Raw genomic sequence first — 26,352 nt, forward strand, 5'->3', positions numbered from 1 at the left:
TGCTGGAGCAGTGCTGCCCCGCAGCAGGGCATCCCTCCTGCCTGCTCTTCTTCCTGCCTCCTCTGGCACATCCCCTGGGCTGAGTGAGTCCTGTGCTCCCAGCAGCATCCTGCTGAGCATCCCCGCTGCTCTCCCTGGGCCAGCTCCAGCAAAAACACCCACAGAGGCTTCTTCTTTTCTGCTGCAGGCACAAACAGCAGGGAAGGTGTGATAATCCCTCCTTTGAGGCCACAGAGATCATTCACACCAAACTGCATCACTTTTATATCAGTCATGAAAGACACAAAAGACAATAAGAAAAGAAAATGTATATATATATATATATATATATATTCAATCAATGTCTATGGAGCTACACGCCAGGGGATTACCAGCCAGTTTAAAGCATTAGTGACTCCCAGCATCCATCAGAGGAGAACATTTGGTTGAATGGAAGCCAGCCTTTGATGGAATTGGAGAATAATTATTTCCATCAATAATTACTTCCAAGCCCAGAAGAAATGGTTCCTGGCACATTGCAGGACAGGAGTCCTTGATTGCCTTGAGGCCAATATGTTTTAACCCCAGGACCTGGAAATCCCATTAGAGGCTGGGTGACAAGGATGTCACCTGCTGTGCCCAGGTCCTGGCAGTGGTGTTCCAGCCTGCTGCCAGCCTCAGAAGGATCCCTACTTCCTCTGCTGCTGGAATGCATCCAGCTCACACTTTGCACAGGTCATTCATTTGGGGACGTTTTTAATGGATCCTAATGATTGAGCCTCAGAAGGCTGTTCTTAAAAGGGGTTTGGGAAAGGCCACAAGCCAATTAGCTGGCACACAGAAAATTATTAACCATGTAGCTTCCTGGATGGTTAAAAATGATGGAGATGTTAGGAAGCGACTGGAGGATTATTACAGACTTTTTAAAGCAAGAGGGACTATTCACCTCCTGCATATTCTGGGCCAGAAACATTTCACCCAGCTTCCCCCCACTGATTCTTGTCTCTTTTATTTGGCTGTGTATATCCTTAAATGTTAAGGCATTACAAAATGGGCTCCAAGGAGGAGCTGGCTATTAGAGAAAGTGGATGCTTATTGAGAGAGAAAACACAGGTGGGAAGAGGCGGGTGACCCTTCTGCAGGTGCTCCTGTGCCAACTCCAACCCCAAGGAGTGTTATTCATGCCTGAGGCAGGCAGCAGGATGTTCCGTGGGGCATGCAAGGCTCTGGCCATGCCTAACTGGGGCTTTTTTAACATGCCATTGCTCTTTAACCACCCTCTTGCCCCACTTAACCCCCAGATGTGCAGCACACACCTGGCCCTGGCTCCTATCCCCACAGCCCATGTGTGATGGCTGTAGTGGTCTCTGCAGCCAAAGCATCTTTCACTGTGGCTGCAGGGCTTGCAGGGGGACATCCCAGTCTCCCCCTGCTCTGCTGGGATCCACATGGCTTGAGAGCTCCAGAGGGTTGCTTTCCAAGGAGAGGAGGTAGGCCTGGTGACAGACACAGCCATGGGACTTTGCAGAGCTGACCCTAAAGTGGCACCCACAGCCCAGTCCTGGGATCAGCTTTAAAATGGTAAAGGGAAGGAATGGGGACACTTTTAGTGCCAGCTGAGCCCAGCCTACCCAGGGTATCACCCCACAGCCTGGTTGAGCCTGGACATGCTCACGTTTGCTTTATCTATTCCATAATGCTCTGGATGACACTAAACCCCAGTGTTTTCAGCACCCCTGCTGGGTATGGTTTATGGCTTTTCATTAATCTTTTCATTCTTTGAAATAAATATCTGCAGGGCTTAGAAACCTATTTACTTTCCTCCTGAGTGTTTGCACGCAGACTTGTTTGGGTTTGTTTTCTCTATTCAGCGGCTTCTTTTCTCCATTTCAACTTGCACAAGCCCCAGTGTTTCTTAGAAACCATTCCCTCCAGGCTTTCCCTGCCTTTGCTCTGCTCCTTGCCAGCTCCCAGGGCACTTGCAGGCACTGACCTGGCCCAGGTGGTTCCCCATAACTCTGCTGGCTGTCCCAGGTTCTCAAGGCTGAGCTGTCAGTAGGACCAGGTGTGTTCACAAGCCCAGCACCTTATTTGTAGGAAGTTTGCTGCCAGTCAAGGATGAGGATATGTGGCAAGGTGTTATTGAGGCATTAGCAGGTTTGGAAAACTACATTTGAAATGGCAAAGGGTTTTGGTGGCTTTTTTTCTATCAGGGTGCAAAATCTGTGCTGTCTCTGCAGAGCTGGTGATCTAAACCCCACAATGCAGGTGAAGATGTCCTGACTGGCTCCTGGGTTTTGTTCCTGTTGGATTGGATCTGGCCCTGTGCTGTCCAGCTGCTCCTTGGCTGCACGATGCTTGTGGCATCTCTGCCTGAGCAATGAGCACAGCATGCCTGGCTGGGGTGCAGCTTGGCTTGGGAACCGGGCATTCCAGAGCCCTGTGGGAGAGCTGAGCACTGAGAGCATCCCGCACCTCGCCTTTGCAGCTGCACAGCTCCCACCTGCAAAAGGGAAAGGAGATTCCCCAGGGCGTGGGGAATGACCCCAGCTGAAGGGACAGCTCCTGATGGCTCTTTGTCGCCTCTTGCCCCGGCAGTGGGACGCTCAGCTGCCTGCCGTACCCTGCGGAGGACAGACGGCCCGAGAAGCTGAGCAGCTGCGTGGTCAGGGAGCCTGCCAGCACCAATGGCTGTGCCAAGGGGAGGGACAGACGAGACCATGCCCACCGCAGGTCACGCAGGTAGGAGCCAGGGCCGTCATGGGGCCACCCTGGGACACGGGGGTGGCAGGGGAGGTGTCCGTGGATGTTTACTCAGCCCTTCTGGGGTCTGTGAGAGCTGGGGGGGGGGCTTCAATGGCTCAGTGTGTGCGCAGAAAATGTGTGCAATCGCATGAAATCCCTGTGTGAGTTTGCAGGAACAAACCTGCAGTTTGTTTCTACTCCAGGGCTTCCTCCTACAGCCTCCTTCGGAGTCTTCCAAGACCTGCCAGCTCTCCTCTGCACTACCAGGTCTGCTGGGAATCGCCCTCAGCAATTCCCTTCTCCCTGTGCTAGATCAGCTCAGCAGCACTGCCTTCATTAGGACACAGCCTCGTTATCAGCTTGTCGTTAGTCCCTGACCACTTGAGAGGAGAAAAATGAATGAAACGTTGTAAATGAAGCAGCTGGGGTCTCTGAGCCCTGCCTGCTCAACCGTCTATGGGATTAAAGCCTCTCCGTTCAGTTAAAGATGCTGGAAAGAAAGAGCAAGAAAGCACATTTCATATCTTCAGATTTCAGGCCAACCAGAACAATAATCTAAAGCACACTTTTAATTAGACTTTGATTATAATCGTGGAGGAACAATTGAAGTCAGATCAGTGCACAGGAGAAAGCTGCCACATCAAAGACAAAAGATTTATCTGGGGAAAGGGAGAAGGGCTCTGCAGAAACCGCCTGGGGCAGCGTCAGATGCTGCTCCCTGCTCTCCTGTGGCTGTGGCAGTGCCCAGCTGTGTCCCTGGGTGTCTTTGGGCAGGTGTCCGAGCTTAGTGACAATGAGATGTCCTGGAAAATGCATGATTTCTGTCTGAATTGAGGTAGAAGGGCCACTGAGCCCAAGGTGTGCCACATCCTCTCACAGGGCTGCTGCTGATCCGTGAAATCCTTGGGAGGAGCAGTGAGGAGGAGGATGTGGGTGCTCCATGGGGCCATGCTGTGCTTGCACACTGGATTTACTGCACCAGAAGCACTCATTATTCACAGCTCACAACTGAAGCATTAGCCTTCATTTTGCAGAGCTTTTATTTTTTTTTTCCCCAAAGTGTATTAAAAGCACTAAGCAATTGAGTTTTTATGATAGTGTAATTTCACTGGTAATTCAAGCCCTGGATGATCAAGTGTTGAGGGGTGGTGGAGTCTGAGTGTCCCCCCCACAAAGTGTCGTTTGCTCTGCATTAGTACTTTCATTAGCAATAATGTTTGTTCTTGATGCAGAAAACTGCTCAATTTTTGCCCTGTTTCTGCAGTGAAGATCTCACCGCATTCTCCAGCCATGGGGCTGCTTCCACCCATTCCTTGCCTCTGGCTATTCCCAGAGGCAGGATGAGAAGTGGGGAAACCAAGACACAAACCCAGCACTGTCAGTGATTTTTCAGAGGCCCTGGGGAGCTCGCTGTGCCCCCACAAACCTTGGTCATGGATCCATTTGGGGATTCAGAGGGAGCTGTGGATCTGTTTGGAGATCCACATGGCTGATTTAGGCTGATGTAGGGATGCCACCAGCTGCCTCTGTCTTTACAAGCATTTGCTTTAGTTAATGAGTAGCCACAGAGTATCTGTCATTTTTTTCAGCCCAATGCTCTGAATTAATTAACCACGGTATTTGCTTTTCACTGAAATATAACATGATTCAGCATCATATGTTTAAAGAAGAAATTAATTTGCAAGAGGGTTTATTTTCAAGGTTTAACAACTGTATAAGAGATGCATATCTCCTTCAATTACCATAGTGTCTCAATAAATATATATATATTTCTAATCAATTGCTACTTAACACATGTCAAGTCTTTATTATAGTTAGATGCATCTGGTTGCAATAATTACTGTATGCAAATTAAATGCCAATTAATTATTTAAAGCATATTTACAAAGAGCAACAAAACCTATAAATCTGTTTTGGAGTCGTTAACCTCAGCAAACATGTTTTAAATAATCAGCATAGCTGTGGTGGAGCTGTCTTGTTATATCTCTATTAGACAGTTCGTTTAAACTGTGACTAAATAATTAGTTTGAGAGTAATGAGGCAACACCCGCACCCTTGGCCCATCATGAACACTGACCTTGCTGCCCCATGTTCCTGAGGTGGCAATGCCAGAGAATCCCATGTGAGCCCATTCAGGGTTTATTTTTATTATTTTTAATGTTTATTTGGTCTTGTCCCTGTCCTCAGCCCTTCATGCGATGGGGAGCGGCCACTGCCAGCTCGGGGGAAGAAGAAGAAAAAGAAATCTGGCCGCAAGAAGAGAAGGAGGTGAGTGAGCCATGGCGGCGTGAGGGGCCAGGCAGGGCTGGGTGTGAGGGGAGAGGGTCATGAGGGAGCCATGGCGGTGTGATGGGACAGGCAGGGCAGCCCTTGGCTGCGTGTGAGGGGAGAACATCATAAGGGAGCCATGGCAGTGTGAGGGACATGCAGGGCAGCCCTTGGCTGGGCGTAAGGGAGACATGGCAGCATGAGGGAGCCATGGCAGTGTGAGGGACAGGCAGGGCAGCCCTTCGCTGGGTGTGAGGAGAGAGGGTTAGTGAAGGATGTGAGGGTGGCCATGGCAGTGTGTGGGGCAGAAGGGGATGGCAGCTCTCAGCTGGGTGTGAAGGAAAAGGATCAGTGTAAGATGGAGATGTGAGGGCCTGGGAGTTCCACAGCCCAGGGAGGTGCTGCCATCTTCTCGCCCTCCTCTCAGAGCAGCAGAGCTGGGTTGAGGCTCATCCCTGGGTCTATCCCTGAGCTCATCCTGCTCCTGCCAGGAGCCCCAGCCACTCTCTGCCCTGGAGATGCCACTGGTGGTGGGGAGAGTGTTGGAGTGGCTGGCACGGCTGTGAGCAGCCCTGTGGTCCCTAATGCCCCTCTGCCCCCTCAGGTCTCCCTCCTACAGTCCTTCACCTGTGAAGAAGAAGAAGAAGAAGAGCTCCAAGAAGCGAAAAAGAAACAGGTATTTTTTTCCTTGAAAATGTAATTCCCCGGTGGCAATGGCTGTTGGGGGTTTGGAGAAGGGGTGGAAGGCACTGCTGCCTCAGGCAGCTGTTGGTCCCAGTGGACTGAGAGGTATGAGGCTCTGAGCACTGGGCAGCCAAGAGGAGGCATAGCCCGAATCCCTCTGGGCTAGGAGGGCATGGAATGGGGTGTACACCCAGTGCAAACAGAGAAACATGAACTGTTGGGGTGTGGGGACACAGAGGTGGACAAGCCAAATCACTGAGAGGTCTGCGGAGCCTCAGCCTGCTGTCCTTGCTGTCCATCCTCTGGAATGCCAGTGGGATCAGTGCTCAGGGCTAGTGCTGGTCTCCACCTCTTCCTCCCCAGCCTGCAGAGAGTGTCAGGACAAGAAAAAGGCTCAGACCAACTTCCCATGCCCACGTCCCAGTCTCCTCTCCCAGCCCCAGCGACTGTTTCCACCTTCCCCTTCTGAAGTCCATTTTTAATTCAAAGAGCATGACTAAATTTTAAAATTGCAAATACTTCACTGTTTTCTCTCAGCTGTTAAACCAATATTTGACGAGAACAGTGGATTCCATCTCCCTAAGAAGGTTCATGTATTTATAATATATTGAACCAAAGAGAGAAGCTACCAAAAGTGAATAACAGGGTGAAAAGTTGAGCTTGAATCTCCAAAGAGCAAGGGAGAAGGAGAAACAAAGATATAGGAACTTCTCTAAAAGACTTTCTTCCAAAGGAGGAATTCTTATGCTCTTTTGTGGATGCCATCTCGTGATGGAAGTCCTGAGTCAGAAATTCTGGCTTTGAACCTTTGGTAGCCATATATGCCCCTGCAAGCCAAGGATAAGCTGGAGGTGGTCCTGTAAGACTGCATGAAATGAACCATTGAGGCTTAGTGACCAGCGGAGGTTGTTTCCAGACACCTGGTAGCATTTCAGCTACAGGCCCCAAGGGACTTTGCCAGAGGCAATCTCACAGCCCCTCCAGGCAGGACTTCAGGCCGTGTCTTCTGCAGGATGTTGTGCTCCAGGCTGAGAGGAGAGAGAGTGGGGTGTGCGGTGCACTGGGGCCAGGACTTGCTGCAGGGATGTGTCCTCCATGCCACCAGGGTGTTGTGTATGAGAGAGGTGTCTCCTATGTCATCCCAGGGGTGCTCCAGGAGGCAAGACAGGGCCACGATGCTGGTTTGACTGTGAGACTGCTCTGGAGTTACCCAGAGAGGATTTTTCCCTTGACTGCTATTTGGTCTTTCGTACAGAAAACCAGGGAATGGACCCACCTCTACATGCAGTGCAAAACTGGAGGCAGTAGTAGAGAAAAAGGACCCACCAGAGATGGGGGATATATGTGATCTCTCCAAAGACTTATCCTGAGGACCATGTTCTCAGTTACTTGTAGAGTGTGCTGGTCCCTTCTGCCACACCAGCATTTCTCAGCTGCTCCCTCACCACCTAGCTAAAGGAGAGGCAGGACCATTCTGCCCAGGTGCTGCATGAGGTCTTCTCTCACTGCTCAGTCTGAGCCTAAACACATTGCCTTGGACTCAAACTTCCAGTTTTGTGAGACCCTTTATTCAATGTACGTATTTGTGTCTTGCAGGTTGTCATCAAAGAAGAGAAGGCACAGGTAAGAGTTGAGCAAGTGAGTGGTTCCTTAGAAATAAGAGTTTAATGGTCTCTTCAAGGTTGATGTTCACTGACTGGGGCAGAAGACATTTCTTCTGTGTTACCTTGTGGAATCCCCTTGGGTCCCCTCATTCCATGTGGGTCTGGTGACTCCCCAGGTGTGGACTGGAAGAGCTCTTCTGATTCCAATATGTGTGTATACATTATCAAGAAGTACTCATTTTCTCTATGGAAAAAGGCAAAGTCACCAAGTTGGCTGATCCCTTTGAGGGTTTTGGCCAAGCCCATGAAGCAGATTTGTCAGCAGGCACTCAGACCCCCTGTGCTGTGACAATCATGAATCCCTTTCATTTTTACTGCATGCTCTTGGGCAACTGAGCTGTAACATTGATGTGTGATTGTGCAGCTTTTTATCGGAACAGAAATCTCCAAATTAATTAGCCATTTCTTATTTAGTTCTTCAAGCCCCAAAAGTAAGAGAAAGGAAGAAAGAAAACACAAAAAACAGTAAGTAGTGGTTCATGGAGTTCTCTGCCCTGCCTGCACAGTGTGGGGCTAGGAAGTGCTTGGTGTGGTGGGGCCCCTGGAGCTAACACCTGCGGCACAGCTCTAAGCATTTCTCAGGATTATTTTGAAGCTAAAACCAGCAATTCTGGTTTTGTTGGAATGGAAGAGGGTTTGTAGAGGCTGGAGATCTTTGCCTTTCTTTTGTGACACCTCTTTCTGTACTTTGTGTATCTTGCACGGATGTGCAGACTCTTGTCCACCCAATCCAGAGAGAAGGCTCCAGCTTTTCTGGTGGGGGCAGCATGAGAGGCTGAACACTGACCTGCCAAAAGGGCAGGCTGGCACACCCTTACTGGGAAGGGCCTCAGCTGCTCCTGGGTTGCTGCTCTAGGAGGTTGCATTAGGACCTACCCATGAGGTACAACACAGGCAAGGATCTGAATGGGTCAAGGGGAAGAGAAGGGATTGCTAGGAGGGGATGGAGTTTGCAAAAATTGAGGTTCAGCCCTGGAGTGTTAGCAGAGCACAGTCCTTGTCCTGTGGGGTAGTCAAGGGGCATGGTATAAAATGGGGCTCCTCAGGACTGGAAGGACTGTAAGCTGCCTCTGTTTTTCCCTTCATTCTCTATCTTCTGGGAACTGTAGCTTGTGGCTTCTGACCTGCTTTCAGAGCAAGGTAACAGTCCTGTGGCTGAACCTTGGGCACTGATCCCCTGGTCAGCTTTGCTGGGCCTCAGGATACTGCCTGCACAGGCCATCTCCATTGCACGCAGGAAGCCAGTCTCCTTTTCACTAAGATTTCTGCACATTAAGTGGCACAGTTGCAGCTCAGTTTCCCCTCGAACTGGGCTGCCCTGCACCTGGAAAACTCAGTGGTAAAAGAGAGTCTTCCTAGGTTATCTGTAAAAGGAGGCATCTCCCCAGCCTAACACAGCAGTACCCTAACAGTGCAGTTAAAGCTAAGATCCATGTCCTGCTGGTGTGCCCTGACCTCAGGGAACCAGAGCTGCTGGAATTGCTCTTTGGGGATAAACCAGCCAAGGCATTTTAGCTTCATTTTTCTGCTGGCAAATCAGAGCTCAGCCACTCCCAGTTTCTGTAAACCTTTTGCTCCCAGGCGTGGATCAGATGGATCCTATGAGGATTTTTGTATAATCACACTGCTTTGACTTATCTTTGCATCAAGCAACTGGTTATCTAAATCACACAGGACCACCTTTCCATTTTGCAGAAAGGGAAGACAAATTGGAGGGTGCAGGAGGTGAAGGGCAAACACAGGGATTTTCACACAAATCCATCATATGAGTGAAAGATGTTCAGTGTTGCTGATTTCAGCTGTATGGAAATAAGAAAGGAGGATCCCAAAATGCGAAGTTTAAGACAAACAAAATCATTGGGTGTGAAAAGCATCAAAGAAAACAGCCAAGCAGAGTTGAAGGAATTGCCCTGGAGGTTGCCCTTTTGTCTTAAAGGAGATGCTGTTCTCAAGCAATTATTTGCTGAGTTTTTATACCAGCAAGTTGCTAAATGCTGTCCAAGCAGGTTGTATTTGTGCTGTCAGAGCCTGTGTAGTATGGCCATGAAGTCAGGCTGTTCCCACCAGCTCACCCACAGTTAGCTTTGCCTGCTGGCACAGCTATGCCAGCCTGACCAGATGGAAATGCTTCCAGACCTAAATTAACTGCTGTGGTGAGCAAAGATGGGAGGGGCAGGGCACAGAAGGTGGCAGCTAGCCTGTCACCCTGCTCTCTGCACCCAGGACTTCAGCTGTTGGCATGGACAATCATAGCCCTTAGGTAACAGGGCCAGGTAATCCATGAGAAACAGCCTGGTGGTGCAAAGGAGCTGCAGCAGGGCACTGGCCCTCCATCCCGTACAGAGGGACAGTGTGCTGAGGACTGTCCTCAGGCCCTGTCAGAAAAGGCAACACCAGTGACTGGGCACCTGTCAGAAGCCAGGGAAATGGTCCTGTCTCTCAGGCAGGAACCATGCACAAGGCAGGCTGTGCTTAGGAGAGCTGTACTTTGTGCAGCAACCACAAGAGCTGCCCACAGGATGGCTAAATGCTCCCACCTGGAGAGGGTGGGGAAGGCTGGCTGCTACTGAGTGTACTCTGTCAGTTGTAGCTTGTCCTTCTGCACCTGCTTTTTAACAAGGAGCCAACACTAGGGAGAGGGCTGGAGGTTTGTGATGGGTTCCACACAGAGATGGTGCTTCCCCCAAGGCTCAGCAACAGGAAGGTCTTGAGCAGTTGCCTGGCTGTTACAGGGTAAGCTGCAGGATGAAAGGCAAGCACATGGCTCTTTAAAGTCTTGAAAGGATTGGTGCTGGCTGCTGCACTCCCACATGCTTGTCCACAAATCTTCCCCCAGCATGCTACAGAGCCAACCTAATAGCTTGTGTGTAAAATGCTAGCAGATATCTCAGGAAGATGTCACTGCAGCAATGAAGGGATGGAGAATTTCTCATGCCTTGATGTTCTGTGCCATGTTTCATACACCAATCTCTTTGGTTTAAAAGACATACCTCCCTTCTGATTTGAACATTATCGACCTCAGCCTTCAGCTGCTGGCGCTTGCATCCCCCCACTTGCTAACCTAATTCGGGTTTTCTTTCTGCTTCTTAAAGCTCTCGTGGGCGCACCCGGAAATCCCATCGGCATCGCCGCTGCCACTCTCGCTCAGAGAGCTCCGACTCCCACTCCCCCAGCTGCCGGAGCAGGTAACGCCGCTGCTCCCAAGCTCAGTGTCCTCAGCACTGCCTGCTGGGCTCAAGGATGTGGCTGCCACAGCCTGTGTGACCTGCAGGCTCTCTGTGCACTTCCCACTCTGGTAGCAGCAGTGTCACACACTGGGCGCTGAGCTGTTTGTGGTGTTAGCCATGGAAGGGTTTTGCCTCAAGAAGCAGTGGCTGCAGCTTTTTGATCTGACAGTCACTTCTAATCCCCATGGCTGATGCTCAGCCTGTTACAGCTGATTCCAGTCTAGTGTCCCTTCCCCAGCCCAAGGGTTCTGTACTGCTGATGTCCCAGGAAACCCTTAAACATGGTCTTAGCAATGGAGATATATTTGCCTGTGGCAATCTATAGTCATTGTCTTTGACCTGATTAAAATCTCTCCTCTGGATGACAGATGCGTCCTGGGGCCGGCTAAGTGGAGGCTGGTGCTAGACCCAGCATTGCTGCAATAGCAAGTGATTTATACACATAATAATTTCATTTTTCATGTTCTCTGAAAGCACTTGAGCAGCCCACCCCCACTCTCCTAATTCACTCCTCCTAAGTACTGGGAATTTTCTTATGAAAAGCTGCGGATCAGTGGGGGGAGGATTGCAATCAGTAATTGGAGGGGTGCTCATGCAAGAGCAGAGTGTTTTCTCTTGGAGGTGTGTCACCATAGGAACATGCTATGGTGCAGGAAGGTCATGGCTTGCCTCGAGCCACCATAAAATCATGCATTGGAGCTGAAATTTGAGGTTAAGGTCCAAAGCCTGGATGCAAAATTATTATTTTCCTTTAAAGTAGAAAAGCAAAACATCCCTTTTCTCTCCCTCATGACTCCACAGAGCAGTCATGTGGAAGGACATTCTCCCATACGCAGAGTCTTAGCACAGACCTGCCAAGGGTTGGTGTGGAGCTGGGAAAGGGCACTACTACAATCCTAAGGAATAACATTTTGGCTGTTCCTGTCTCCTGGAGGCACAGAGCCAGGTCTCGGGAGGAAGGGCGTAAAACACGGCAAAGGCGCTCCTGGCACCACTCAAAGATCACGGCAAAGAGAAGCTCCTCTGCAGAGGTTCAGGCCAGTCAAAAAGCCAGCCCAGCCCTCCCACTCTACAGCTTCCTGTCTTCTAAGGAAGTAGTAAGTATATCACACACTGTCCTTCTTTGCTTGAACTAGCCAGAGGAATCTGGGCAAGAACTCTGATATGAAATTTTTATAACTCAATTATAGTGATGTTAGACGAACTTGGTTAAACTGTATTATTAATTCATGGTGCTGTTTTCCAATGTATGTAAAGTCATTCCTTCCTTCAGCACTTTCACACCAAGGGTGGGGCTGGAGAGGGGGAAAACTTGAAAAGTCTTTAGCCTATGAATAATAATTTGAGGGCATTTAACAAAGAAAAAAAAAAAGTGGCCTCCAGAAACGATATTTTAAAGGGAAGAGTTTGTTATGCAGTCTTTGCTCAGCTGGATGTGAACTTATTTCACTGGTCTTTACATCCAAAAGTTTAGTCCTTTGGGCTGAAGAAGGGTATCAAACATATACAGAAGGAACATTTACATTTAATGAGCTGGTGATTATTGGCATGGGATGTTTTCTGACTATCAGGATCCTTCTAGGATCTCTGTTCCTCTGGACTGACAAGCCCAGGGGCCAAATTTGGAAGTTATGAGCAGCCCTCATTGATGCTAATGGGAACTGCATGTGCATCTGAGGGTAAAATCAGGCTCAGTGCCTTGTAATGTTTTTCCATATACACAGAAAGAGATGATATAATACATGAACTGAGGGAGCAAGAGATGGAGAGAAATATTAGATAGAGATTGATACCAGTCTTCCTCTTCCGTGGCATGCTTCCCCTTTGTTCCTGGCAGCAGTAAAGCAGAGGTGTGATGCCCTGACTGTGGTGTTGGTATCAGACAGGCACTCTGGAGAGAGAAATTGCTATGTAGGACTGGAGGTAGTGCAGGATCTGATAGTCACACATGTGGATGTGTAATGCTAGAGGTGTTTTGACTACAGAGTCCTCCAAGCCCCAAAGTTGTTTTCTCCTTTAGGGCCAGTCATCAGTTGGAAATAGCTCAGCCACACGCAGGAGCTACATCAGATAGGATAGAGATGGTGCCAGCAAGAGGAGAGACTCTACCCACTCACCCACACAGACAGCGTGCCGATCAAAATACCCAGGGATTGTACGTGGGTACAGACAGGCACAAGCTGTCTCTCAACATTATAGATATGCATATTTGCTCTCGTTATAGAGCGTGTGGGGCCATGTGAGTCACTGCTTGTAAAGCCTTATAAGGCAGCGTGGAGAGCAGAACCTCACACCACACGCTGATGTGTGCACGCACACGCAGAGGAAGAAAAACAAGGTATGAAGCTCATTGTCGTGAACTGGGGGTGTTGCTGAGTTCAGAGCTCCTCCCCCCCCAAAAAACAGCCAGCCAAAGACTGCATCATGTCACCAGGGTGTTGTTTAGTTCAAGCAGCATATTTTTCATAAATGCTTTTGAGCCTAAGCCTAGTTTTTAATTAGTGCTAGGTTTCCTCTCTCGGAAGCCAGGCTTCCTAAGTCCTGTGAGGCCAACTGCCAGCTGTTCTGTTTCCTGAGAAAGAGTAAACTCTAATTTAAAATTTTAAAAGCTTTAAAATGAGCTAAACTCAAGCATCCTGCACTCGCTTTTCCATTTGCTTCACTCGAGGTAAATGAGTGAAGCAAATGAAAAAGCTGCAGGGAAGGAAAGACAAGAGCTTGATAGTTCCAGATGCAGGGGGTGGATGCAAAGTAAAAGTCATCAGGATACTCCAGTGTTCTTTCTAGTAAGGGTTAATAACTTAGGCAAATATTTTAATGACTAAAAGGCATAATGACTCATGAAAGCCACTACTGTCCTCCTGTCCCCAAAAGAAGTACATTCTCTTGGGACACCATTCAAGAGCACATTTAAGCACTTGTTCAAATTGAAGCCCCTGGTTAAGAGCTGCCCCTGAAATTTTGCTGAATAAGGTCATTAAATATCATGTACTCAAAACTGGCAAGGGAAAAATGAAATGGGAACCTTTAGTCTCATTTATTAATGACTATACACAACCCTTTGAAGCCTTTCCTTTTCATAAGTTAAATGGTTGCTCTATGAATAAGCTTCGTTCTGTTAGACTTTGAGAGCAGCATGAAATGAAAATGTGCTCTTGCAAAATATGTTGATCACATATTAAAAAAAAAAAAAGCTGGAGAAGAAAAGATTTTGTGAAAAAATTCAGAATTAGGATTCAAAAATGCCATGATTCAGTCCTCTGTGAGAATTGGTATGTTACACTCCCTATCCTTCCATCTGGCATGGGCTTCCGAACCAAACCATCCTTACCTGGGGAGATGCACTGTCATCTCTCCAAAGGAAAGGGACTCTCCAAGGAGGATCAGGGAAAAATACACAGAGATACAGGGAAATATGAGATAATGCTATAGCACTTCCAAAACAAAGGTTTTGTTTTTCAAGATATTTTATATTCTACATTGTTTTGCTTCTGAAAATTTTAAGTGCTTTGTGGTAAATTTTGCTATCCTCCCCACCCTATTTGTCTTCATTCCTTTGTAATGAAACAACCACAATTTCTAACTAGGTCGGCCTGGAACTGCTGGGGGATAAAGCACACAAAACAATGCCCTGCCTATGCATCTACCTTGCTGCTTCTTTCCCTCTTTATGCCAAAGCTGATGCACCCACACATGCATGTACACATGCAGAAACACCTCAAAGTTCCCTGCTACTATTCTTTATGGCAGTGAATTTCCAAGCTTCTCCTTCTCCTTTAATCCTGTGCAGCAGCAAGAGGCACCTGTGGAGAGCAGGATTGTGGGCCTGTGCCTCAGCAGGCACAGAGAAGCTGTGGGTAATGTTCAGCATTTATTTCTGTACAGAATACCCCTGCCCAGCTGCAGGCACTTTATTCCACACCGACACAGATGGATGACTGTGCCACAGTGCTTTCCTTTAGCAGTGCAATATAAATACCTGCAGGGCACAGATCTAATTGCCTTTGTTGTTGCTGATGAAGATAACTGCACCGTGCATACACTTTCCTTGCCAGCTCCTTTGCTTTCACTGTAACTCATTTGTGATGCCACAAATTATCACAGGCTTGAGCCAGGTTTCCAGTGAAGCTCAGTGGGGTACAGCTGGTCCAAATGATGCTGTTTGTCTTTGTGCTCGTGTCTGCAGGAAGGTAGAATGGGGAAATGCTGTGCAGGGACTGGGACAGAGTGTGCTGGAAGGCTGAGGAAACCTTATGGCAGCTTGCTGCTGCTGTGTTCTAGCCTGGATTTTGGCTTACACAGGGAAAACTATTCTTTTGAGTGCTAGGCAGAATGTTTTTGACAGCAGACAGGGCCCTTCAAGAGCAGAAAGGCAAAACCTTCTATAAATATGTAAGTTCTTCTCTTTTTTCTTTTCCCGTTCCCCCCTCCCAGGGGACTGAGGTTATGCCTGGTTATTGTGCGACAAATCCACAGCTCAGTGCTGGAAGCAGCAGCTGGGGGCAAGGATCATTGCCTGTATCCATTGAAGGGCTGGGCTGTGCACCAGGTACCAAAAAGAGGTGGTAGAAGACAAACCCTTGCTCCAAAGCAGTGCCAGCCTGGCTCAAGCTGAGGTGGGGATACAATGCCAGCACCCCAGCAGGCTAAAAAGACCCTTGAAAAGAAACAAACCTTTGCTTGGCATTCTCTGGAGTTCATCCCAGCAATGTATTAGTGAGCCAGGCTGCTCAGCAGTGTCACCATCCAGCCCCAAATAACCCAAGCTCAGGGCTTGCAGGGACAGCTGTGTCCTTGCCTTCCTTCTCTGGGACTCATCTAGCCCTTGTGGTACAGAAAGCCTCACCCTGAACTCCCCATCCAGCCAAAAAAAGGGGGAATCTTCCCACTCAGTGTTCCTTGAGTCAGGGACTCATAACTGTGCAAACCCACTGAATTCCTACAGAACTCCTGGCTTTTGTACTCCGTCAGAAGCTGGCTTTTCAGCTGGGGTAGGTTCTGAGCAGCGGTGAGGCCATTCCCCCGAGCTCTGCAGGTGGAGGAGCCCCAGGGCAGGCGCAGAGCCCCAGCAGGTGCTGGCCCTGTGCCGGCCGCTCTGGCAGATGTCGGCCGGGGCTCGCCGGGGTCGCCGACACAAGTGTTTTACTCCTTTCATTAGCACAGTGCCTAGAAAAAGAGAGAAAAGCAGACGTTATGCCCCTCTGAAAGAGAAATTAACTCTGCTTTGAAGTGAGTTGCAAAACAAGAGAAAAAAGACCCACGGAAGAAATGCTGCAGCTAGGAGTGAGGCTGTGCCACGCTGCTGTCCCCGCACGGCTGAGACAACTTTGAGCATTGTCATCTCTCGCCCCGGGGCTGTTTGTGGCACAGTAAATGGAGCTGTTCAGTTTAATTGCAGGACGAGCAGTGATTGTATTTTTGTAACCTATTAGACTGCGCTGCCTCTTGGTCTGGGATTGCACTTGGAATTACAGTCTGGAATATGAGTGAGTGCCTCATTTCTGCTCCCCCCTCATCTTGATTAAATAATGATTTGAAACAAAAAAAAAATAAAATCCAATAAATACATATCCTGGGTTCCCTTGAGGGCACGAGTATGTTGCCTGCTGAAAGCTGGATGAAACAGAGTTCACTGAGATTATTTGATTACTTATTAGGGATTGTGTGTGGGGGGAAATCCAAATGTTCACATAGAGAGAATTAGATTTGTGCAAGAGCAGGCTCTTTTAAGCCACCCTAGAAAAGTAAAAAGCCATTAGAGTTCAGACTCACACAGAATGGTGTGATTCAATTGAGCTCCGTGCACTGTTTTTAGATGTGGTACTCTGTTTCCATCCTGGGTGACTGGCAAGACATTCAGAAACAGTAAAATGGGACCACGAGCAAAGCCAAGATCATCCGGTGGGCAATATGGGGAATTGGTTTGAGCAGGCAGGCAAGCTGAGCAGCCTGGGACTTGTCCTGGCTCTTGCTGCAGGGCAGAACCTCCCCTAGAGCCTGCAGGAAGCCACTGGTTACAGCCTGCTGCCCCAGGGTGGTGGGGCTGAGAAGCTGCTGTGTCCCCCTGGCACCTCCCCTGCCCCATGCAGAGCTTCCAGCCCTCACCCAGACTGTCAGCTCCATATTTCACTGATATCCACATTGCCTCTTCCCAGAGTCTTGTTGCCACAGATGTTGAACTACAGAGGAGCTTGTTGATCCTCCCGGTCATTTGACAGATTTTGTGATGTGCTGACAACAGTTGCTGCTTTGAAGGTAGATGTCAGCCAAGGCAGAGCAGAAACAAGGATGTCAGGTCCCAGAGTAAGTCTGAAAAGCTGGTTTAGAAATGCCAAGAAACTGCTGTATTTCTTGGCAGCAGTAATAGCCTTTCAGTTTAAACTGGGAGGAACAGAAGGAAGGTATTTCTGTGTGTGATGCCTGGGTCAGTGTCCCTTGGAGCAGCCCTGTGCCCACTCCAGGCTCATCCTACCCCTGCAGCCAGGGAGTACCTCACATGCTGGTTTTATGCCTGTAAGTGAAAGGTGATAAAAAGCTGGTTGTCTCTGGGTTAGGAGTCAGCTTAAATGCAAACCAAAATCCATCTTTTAAGAAAAATACTTGGTAACATATTTGAAAGCGCAGTCCTGTATCTTCTGGAATGTGGCTGGGGAGAGTGCAGTGGTCCATAGCACAGAGGTCAGATCTCTTGGGGCTCTGGATGTGGCATCAGGGCTTCAGAAAGAGCTGGTGAAAAGCAGAGCTGGCTATTTGGCTCCCTTAGGCTCCTGTGACATTCCAGTTTCTGCTGGAGTAAGCAAGGACCGGTAGAGAATTGCTAGAGCTGAGAAGAAGCAAGGAGCAGTTCCAGATGCTGAAATGAGGACTTGCAATGTGTGTCTCCACTCATTCCTATCTGGGAGCATTTGGGAGACATTTCTGCTCTGTCCAGGGCTTCTGCATTGAAGGTGCAAGTTGGCTAATGAAGAAGGATCACTTCATTTCCCGTGTTTGCTGCTGAGGCTTCTGATTTCTCTGAGCTGGGACTGAGCATCAATTAGAAGTTAGTGTGGGGTGGAGATGGGGAACTCCATTATGGATTTGCTGGGATGAACCAATCCCTTATTCAGAAGCAGTAATGCTTCTCTCCCTGGCAACACAGAAAGTACCTGGAGATCCTCCAGCTCCAGGTGTTTGCAGAGCAGCAGAGTGTTGTGGGCAGCCATCCCTGTGCAGACTGTGCTGAGAGCTGCTGTGGGTGTTGGGAGCTCTGCTCTGGTTTCAGTCACTGCTGGTTCAGCACCTGTGTCCGAGTCAGCTGTCCCTGTCCCAGTTAGCACCTTGAACTGGGTCGGGAGCAGCTCTCCCTGGGGACACAGATTGAATGCCACAGGCAGGAGCGTGGATATGGAGGCACCATCTGATAGGATGAAGGAGATCCATATGAAACATGACACAGGCTGAGTCTGCAGCCCCTCTGAGGATGAAAAAGTCATCCAGTCCAGAGCTAAACTTTCCAAAGGGACTGGCCCTGTGCCTGCTGTGTGACAGCTGATCCAGGTCTCCTCTGCTGCCTGAGATTGCACCAACATTGCAATGTGGTTTTTTGGCTCAGAAGGCCCCAGATTGGCGAGGGCATGGCTCAGGTCCCTGGTGTGGAGAGCATGGCATAGATGGGGGCATTGTGTGCCCCAGAGTGTGGCATGAGGGCATGTGCACGTGTTTGAGGGAGCACGGCTTGCTGGGAACATGTTTGGAAGATTGTCCTGAGTTGGGGGGAGCCAAAGCTGTGTGTCCACACTCTAAGAACCCTGCACCAAACCTCACAGGTGGGTTTGAGGAGAGTGGAGGCTCCGAGTGAAAGAGGAGGAGGCCACATCAGAGTGGAGACTTGTGCATTGGGCCCGAATTCTCACCCCACAGCAAGGGCAGATGCTAGCACTAACACAGCCTCGCTCCCAGTGCTGCCACATTCCTGAGCTGGCTCAGGTAAATGCCAGTCCAGTTAAAACTGAGCTATAAAATACTGAAATGATGTAAATCCCCTTGGTGGTGCTCAGGATCCCAGAGAACAGCCCTGCCCGGGTCAGTCTGTGTGAGTGTGGGGTTCTTGCTTGCCTTGTTGTGCTCAGCAGCCCAGCCCGGGTGTGGCTGGACCCCCTTGCAGAGGCTGGCAGGAGCAGGGCTGCTGTCCCCTTCCCCACAGGTCTCTGTGGGGATACTTTTCCTCCTCCATTCTTTTGCTTCTTCCCTCACTGAGTTCCCTTTGTCATTTCCATACAACTCAGGGGGATTCAGTGCAAGCTGCAGCTTTCAGCACAAGCCATCAGCCTCCAGGAAAAGGCTGGACAGACTAATTTAAAGCAGAAGGAAACAAAAATGAATAATAAGGGAGACAGCCGAGCAGACAAAAAGCAGTCATGACATTTGCATAGAGGAGGCAGCAAACAGTTGGCAGTGTGGATTGAAGAGAGGGTTTATGTTTTTTTCATGTAATTTGAGACTCTAATGATGGACTTATGTTGCCCGCTCTTCCTTTTTTCTTACACCTTACCTACTAAAGGAGGAGTTCTTGATGGGTAAGTGGATGCTATCTGCCAGACACCAGGGAATTTATTAGAGGTCACTTGAGCGCATTAGCTATATCTTCTTCAGGGGGTAAAAAGCACACAAAGAAATATCTGTATACCTTTTATTTCCAAAGGGATTTTTCTTTTTCCCCTCACCCTCTTTTTTCTTTTTATTTTTTCTTTTATTTCTTTTTTTTTAATTTGCAAGTGATAAGCTTGTTTATTTGCCAGTTTTTGCTTTGTACAGAAGCCCTTAATTTGATTTGATTTGGTTTTTTGTTGCTTATTTTGGTGACATTGATTCAGCCACTTTATTAAGGAAGCTCAAAAAAATTCACTCATCTAAATTTTTGTTTCATTTTTGTTTTCTTTGCAAGGATTATGTAGGTTTTTATATGTATATACCCCCTTTATTTTCCTCCCCCCTTTAAGGTTAAATAAGGGCTTTGTCCTCTGTTACATTTTTTTATTTAGTTAGTTATTTTAATTCTTTGGTTGCCCACTTACTTTGTTGAACTCTTTTGTTTAACATGAACCGCATGCTGATACTCTTTGCATGATCTCTAAATCTTCCCGTTATTATAGCAGGGGGAAAATAAGTTTCTTCTTACTGTGGATTTCTTTTAGGGATATGTGCTTTTGTTTTCTTCTCTTTTCTTCTTTTTTTCTTTCTTTCTTACTTTATTTTCTTTCCTTTCCTTTTGTTTCAGTGCATCATGATGGTAAAATTTCTGGGTTTATTTGAAAAAAAAAAAAAGCAAAGTAAAACCAAAAACAACCCCCCAAAAACCATTCAAACAATGCCAAATGGCTTTTTTGCTTTCAGATCTCTCAGTCAGGGTCTTCTGCTGACCTCTTTACCAAAACAGACAGCCCGCCTGGCAACCTAGCCAGCCAGAATGGAGAGTATCATGAATATGACTCAGGAAACGATACTTCCTCCCCTCCCTCCACTCAAACGAGCTCATCCAGGTCAAAGGACAGCCAGGAGAAAAGAAGTCTAGTCCATGATGGCTTTGGCCATGCCTTCTCGTCCGGGAAGCCCAAACTGGCCAACAGCGATAACAGCTCTGATTCAGGAAATTCCTTCACCAGTTGCTTTTCCCAGACCAAGGGAACAGCTTTGGAAAATCTGTCTCCAGATGCCCAGGGACAAGACCGAAGGTCAGTGATTACCAGTAGCTGCTGCAGGCAGCCCAATACCTGGTACGTTGTTGCTCTGTGTCTCCTGCCCGCTCGCCAATTGCCGTGGTGAGCTAGCAGGGAGCTTTCTGTGCTCTGGAGGCAGGCAGGTACCAACCAGACCCACAGTCTTGCCAGTCTGGAGTCCAGAACTCAGCAAGGACCAGTACTGTAGCTTGAGGAGGAAGATAAAACCCAGCCATCACATCCCTGGACATTGCTTGTGTCAGTGCTTTGGCACTGCTGTGGCTCAGGCAGGGTTTGGGCCTGGGTCAGGCCGTGGTCACAGCACATCCCTGCTCACCTGCGCATGGCCATGTCAAAAAAAAAGTCTCTGGCCCTTCTGGGCACAATCTGAAAGGAGCATCTTGGGGTTGACATGCTAATTCTCCCTCTCTGCCTACTGTGGGGAAGGGAAGCGGGGCTTGTTTCCACTAATATCATTATGGGCTGTTCTTTCACCTGTCCAATGAACCAAATCCAGCATGCCCCTTCCTCTTCCCAGCTCATCCAGCACAGCTCCAGGGTGACAAGATAGCATCTCCTGCCAGTGGGGAGCACAGGGAGGGGCAAGGACTTGGCTGGCTGCAGGATAACACAGCAGCAGCTTTGTACTGGGGCCACAGGACATCCAACCACCACCCAGTGCCACAGGTCATCTTCAGGAGAGGGGAGTAGCTGCCAGCCTCTGTCACTGCCTCCCATTCCTGGATTTTTGCCAGGGGATGTTGGGAATGAGGGCACTGAAGTGTGGTGGCTGGTACCCAGGGCTGTGCTCAGGCAGTGGTTGTAGGGAGCTCTTCCAGCTCAGGCCCTTGGGTCCTAAAGGCTGAAAGTTAGATCCAGGATATGGTTTAGGAGCACTGAATGTGACAGGAGGGAGCCAGGGTAATGGGTTTAGTAAGAACAAGCCTCATTTTTCAGTCAGAGGGTAAAATTTTAGGTCTGTCTGTACTTTTCACATGGTGACTCCAGTGGGGTAACTCTGCCTTCACATGGGTGGAGCTGGGATTGCAGCTGGCCCTGGCTGCTGGGAGGCTGCCTGGCTGCTGGGCTCTGACCCCAGCTCATTCCAGAGCACTTCTGGAAGAGGAGGATTCATGCAGCACTGTCCAAAGACAACAGGACATGCCTGCTCAGTGCCCACTCATGGTGCTTCACAGCCAGGCTGGAGCACAGCCCTTGCCCTGCCATGCTCTCTACTTTTGCCCTGCTCCAGCACTTTTTACTTCACTCCCTGCCCAGGACCAGCACTGGCCTGACCAGGCTCTGCCAGCCTGACACCTCTGGTGTGTTGGGCATGGGGCAGATGAGCTGCTGCTTGTGCCAATGAGAGCTCTTCCACACCTGTTCTCCCTGGCAGAGCCTGGAGGGTGAGCTCTTGGATTCTGACACACACACATGGGGTCTTCTGCAACAGCAGCCTGGGGAGCTGAGAGGTTCTTTTCACCTCCAGTTAGGGAATGGAAGGATGGGAATATTTATTTGCTGGAGCATACTGCTCCCCTCAGCCAGGGACCAGTCCCGGTTCAGCCACAGCTTCAAAAAGTGTCCAAACGTATGTTCACAGAGCGTGCCTACCCTCATGTCTCGGTTCCTCAGAGGAGAAGAAGCGAATCTTCCTCCCCTCGGCAGCGCCCAGCTCCCCGGCCAGGCCTGGCTCCCGCAGCGAGTCCTGCAGCAGCACGGGCCGATCCTCCCCCGGCTCCAGCCGCTCCCGCTCCTCGCACCGCAAGGCCTCGCCCAGGTCCTCCCGAAGCAGGTCCTGCTCCTCGGGAAAGAGGTAAGGCCAGCTGGAACGGCTGGCTCTGTGACCCGGGGCACTGTCTAGTTCTTGCCAGCCGGCAGGCTCCTTGCAGGGGGAGGTGTAAGAGTTTGGGATCCACAAGGCTTGGGGTGAACTGGCCACGCAGAGCTGGGCTGAGACCCTGGAGAATGGGACATCGCTTCCTCCTCATGATTTGGAGTAGTCTGGTACAGCCAGACTCACCCTCCAGCATCTTTAACTCTTTTATGTTTCCTTCCTGTCTCCAGGTCATCCTCACGTTCCCCCAGCTATTCCTCCAAATCCTGCAAAAAAAGTCCTGGGAGTAGAAGTTCAAGGCCTCGCCGGAGCCCCAGTTACTCCCGCTACAGCCGTAGCAGGTACAGCTGTCTACTTGTGTATCTGCTGCCCACTCATGTGGTACCTGCTGCCTCACACTTTCCCCTGCCTCCATCACTGTCATGCTGCTGTGAGTGGTGGGCAGAGCCCGAGGCTCCAGCTGGGTCTGCCCACACAGCCAGCAGCCCCTGTCAGACAGGGATCTGGTTGCAGCAGGGAAAGACACTCTACTTTAGAGTCACAGCTCTGACAAAGAGTTGCCAGACCCAGGGAAGTGCCCCTGCTGTGAGGGCAGATGCCAGATACCCTGAGGCTGGTACTCACAGCCTTGCAGAGAGAAACGAAGTCCAGGCACCTCTATTCCCTCCATACACCATAGGAAACAGTCTCACAGTTCAACCCTACAGATGCCTTTGGCAGGTTTTCCTGGTAGCACCTGTGCTGCTGTGAACATTTCTTAACCTCAAAATCATACATTGCCAGGGTCGATTCTTGCAGTCTTTGACAATCCCCGTGCTGGTGAGGAGAACACTTCCTGCATGCAGGGATCAGGCAGGCCCTTGACCTGCAGCGTGTTGCTTTGCAGATGGCACTGAGCAGGGTGTATGAAATCAGCCACGCTGCACAGAAGGGCCTGTGCTGACGTGTATGGGAATTTAACAAAAGAGAAAACCATAGCAACACCGGCACTCCTTCTGGCAAGGCTTGCAGAGCCCTGCAGGGCTACCAGGCCCTCAGCTCACGTGGGGCCTGTTGGCAGGGCTGCTCCTGCCAGCTCCAGCAGCATGGCCAGCAAGAGCTAAATACAGACTGCACCCACAGACGCAGGTCCCTGGAAGCCATCTTCGCTTGGCAGTGCAAAGACACTGCTGGAACCCCTGGACACAATTAGTGGTGCCAGTCTCTGTCCAGCTGTGGTGAGTTCTCAGAGGTGACACCACCAGAGCACTTAAGAGTTGTCCCTTTTGGAGCTGAGCATCCTCTGCCCATCTGTGCCTTTGTAGGTCGTTTCCTGTCCATCCCTAACCCAGCCCCAAGCCCCTGCAGTGACAGTCCCCCTGCTGTGCCCTCCGCAGGGACCGCGAGCGGGAGCACAAGTACAGCTCCAGCGAGAAGGAGTCGCAGCGGGAGCGGCAGCGGCGGCGCCGCTCCTATTCCCCCCTGAGGAAACGCCGGAGAGACTCCCCCAGCCACCTCGAAGCTCGGCGCATCACAAGGCAAGGGCATGCTGTCCCGTCCTTTGGAGACAGGCTCAGCTGGCACTTCCCGGGGGGATGAGGGCTGTCCTTGGGTCCCAGCCCTTGCCAGAGGAGGTTTCTCCAGGAGACCAGGTTTCCTGAGCCTGATGAGCAGGCCCTTCCACCCCTCCTCTAGAGCTTGGGGATTTCCAGCTGGAGGCAGAGGAAGGATGGAGAGGGTCTCAATTTACAATAGCTGAAGGGAATAAAGAAGATGAAGTCAGAGCAGGGACTCAGGTACGAAGAGCATTCCCTCACAGGCTTTTTATTTCACCCTGCCCTGTGGTAGATGTCCCACAATGGAGAGAGTCAGTTATTGACTCGACCCTTCATGCAGAGGGCTCTTTGGGACATCATCAAGTAGAGCCCACCAGACTGAGTGGCTGAGGTTTCCCCAGGGCTGTGGGGGTGGCTGGTTTGAATCCCAAGGCCTGTCAGCTACCTGATCTCTTTTTCCTTTTAAACAAACACAATCACATTTTTGGGAGTATTGTCCAGAGTGAACAGTGCTTTTTGGAGATTTTGGCAGGAAGTCTGTCCTTGTGCTGCTGGTAACCCGCATCTCTCTGTCCCCACAGTGCCCGCAAACGCCCCATCCCCTACTACCGCCCCAGCCCCTCCTCCTCCAGCAGCGCCGGCAGCTATTCCTCCTGGTACAGCAGCTTCAGCCGCTCCCCGAGCCGCAGCCGCAGCTACTCCAGCTACCGGACGAGCCGGAGCCGAAGCTGGAGCAGCAGCCGGAGCTCGGGCCCCAGGAGCAGCCGCAGCAGGAGCAGGAGCTATGACTCAGGAGCCAGCTCCGACAGCCTGCGTCGTTAGGGAGTGCCACTCTGGCTGACAGCGGGTGCCGGCGTCACCGCCACATTCCTGGCATTCTCCGCTTCCTTCCCACCTACCTGGCCATCGATAGCAATCATCCCCGATACTGACGTGGTGGCTTTGCCGGGTCCCCCTTCCCCGGTTCGGAGTAAGAGCCCTGGAGCGCCTGGTGCAGCCCCTCCGCCCCAGCGCGGAGTGTGTGGATCAGTCCCAGCTCCCCAGGCCAGGCTGGAAGAAGGGTCGGTGCTTTACAGAGGGTCTGTCACGACAGACCTGCTCCATCCTCCCCGATGCTCCCATCTCCCCATTGCTACTGCTCTCCAAAGTACTACCACCGGGTCCAAAGGAAAGACCTCTGCTCCTTGCTCTTCTGAAAAACCAGGAACCAACAAATTAACTTCTGCTGGAGAAACAGACCTGGCTGGGGAGGAGTTTGCTGGAAAGCTTTGGTGACAGGGCGGGGGGGGATGGCTGTCCCCACCAAGGCAAATACCAGGTCCTTTGGGTCTCTCCTCCAGAGCTGCTGCCCACTGTACAAAGAAAATATTTATTTTTTGCCAGTCAGCCAGTCCCTGCTATAAATAGAAGGCTAGAAATCCCTCCTGATGTACTTCCTGGGGAAAAAAAAGGCTGCTTGCTCTTTCTCCTGCCCTTTCCTACCAGGTAGCAGCACCTTTTGCAGGGTTGTTTTATCCCCCCAGCACTGAATTTCTTGCAAACCACCTGCTGAGGTCTGAAGCAGACCTGGGGCTGGTGGGGTACAAGGCAGAGGGGAGGTGGTGCTGTGCTGGGCTCCAAGGGCCAGGCAACACATGGGAGACAGGGGCCATGGGCTTCCCTTCTTGGAGGAAGCCTCACACAGCTTGGGTTTAGGTTCTTCTTCAGGGAGCATTGCCCTTGGAGTGTGTTGCTGGGGGGACCAGAGGGAGGTGCAGAGATAGCAGTTGTGGGGTACAGTCAGAACACGCAGGGTTAAAATGGTGTTGCAAGAGCCAGGGGACCCCAATTCCCCTTCCTCAAAATATGAAGCAATTTGAGGCAGGATTCCAGGCAATCATTCCTCCCTGAGCCCCTCTGGCTGCTCTGGGGCAGGATCAGCAGCACAGTTGCAGGGCCAGTGCCAGGCTGCAGCAGGATGCACTGGTACCCCAGTTTGTTGCTGGAGGCTGGAGCAGTGCAGGGGGACAGGAAGGGCCCCCCACTAATTGCCTGTTTTTCCAGGGAGCCACAGGCTGCCCTGGGCCCTGGGGTTTTGTCTCCCTGCCAGCCCAGCTGCCTGTGCAATTACTGTGTTTTGCCGGGTAACAAAGGCTTCTCCCAGCACAGGCTGAGCTGGTGCTGAGGAGTTTATTTCTCTTACAACACCTGGGTGCTTAGAGACGCTAATTTGGGCTTAAGACTTCCCTCCCTCCCTTTTTCCATCCCCTCCCCTTCCATCCTGCATGATTATTAACGAGTTTGGGCTTAATGAGTCAAGGAGGTGTGTGTTGTTTAAGTGTTACAGAAAAGGGCTGAGTGCAGCCACCATCTGCAGGAGGAGAGGGGCTAGAAAGGAATGCAACCACCCCCCACCCCCCATCTACAGAATTCCCTACAGCCCCCTGGCAGCTGGAAAAGGGACAAAGCAGCAAGGGGAGGAAGGCTGAGTGCCACGAGCTGTTGTGGTGGAGCTGGATGATCGCCTCAGCAAGCCTATAAATCTGTTAGCTGTTGGAAAGTACAGGGCAGGCAGGGATTCCATCTGGGTGGTACAGGAGGAAGTTTTATGTCAGGGACCTCTTTCCCAGGATCTTTCCTGGTGCTGGTCCCCCTTGTCCTGTGCCTTCAATGACAAAAGCTCCCCTTTTTCCCAGACCCTCGTCCCTCACCTTGCTTGCTGCAGGCAGTGTGAGG

At 50.3% G+C, this 26,352-nt stretch overlaps 1 protein-coding gene across 1 annotated transcript in view; it reads left to right on the top strand.

Annotated features, from left to right (window-relative positions):
- The window catches only part of SRRM4 (serine/arginine repetitive matrix 4), a 41,057-nt gene extending 16,598 nt beyond the window's left edge, over positions 1-24,459 (top strand). Inside the window, 13 exon segments of the mRNA XM_041420486.1 lie at positions 2,578-2,721; positions 4,912-4,992; positions 5,597-5,668; positions 7,273-7,299; positions 7,755-7,805; positions 10,433-10,525; positions 11,502-11,664; positions 12,792-12,905; positions 19,943-20,280; positions 21,869-22,081; positions 22,333-22,443; positions 23,479-23,619; positions 24,219-24,459. Coding sequence (XP_041276420.1) covers positions 2,578-2,721; positions 4,912-4,992; positions 5,597-5,668; positions 7,273-7,299; positions 7,755-7,805; positions 10,433-10,525; positions 11,502-11,664; positions 12,792-12,905; positions 19,943-20,280; positions 21,869-22,081; positions 22,333-22,443; positions 23,479-23,619; positions 24,219-24,459 — 1,789 coding nt within the window.
- The last annotated feature ends 1,893 nt before the right edge of the window (positions 24,460-26,352 follow it).

The sequence above is a fragment of the Onychostruthus taczanowskii genome, unplaced genomic scaffold (genome assembly GCF_017590055.1).
Source record: "Onychostruthus taczanowskii isolate IOZ18803 unplaced genomic scaffold, ASM1759005v1 scaffold64, whole genome shotgun sequence".
NCBI lineage: Eukaryota > Metazoa > Chordata > Aves > Passeriformes > Passeridae > Onychostruthus > Onychostruthus taczanowskii.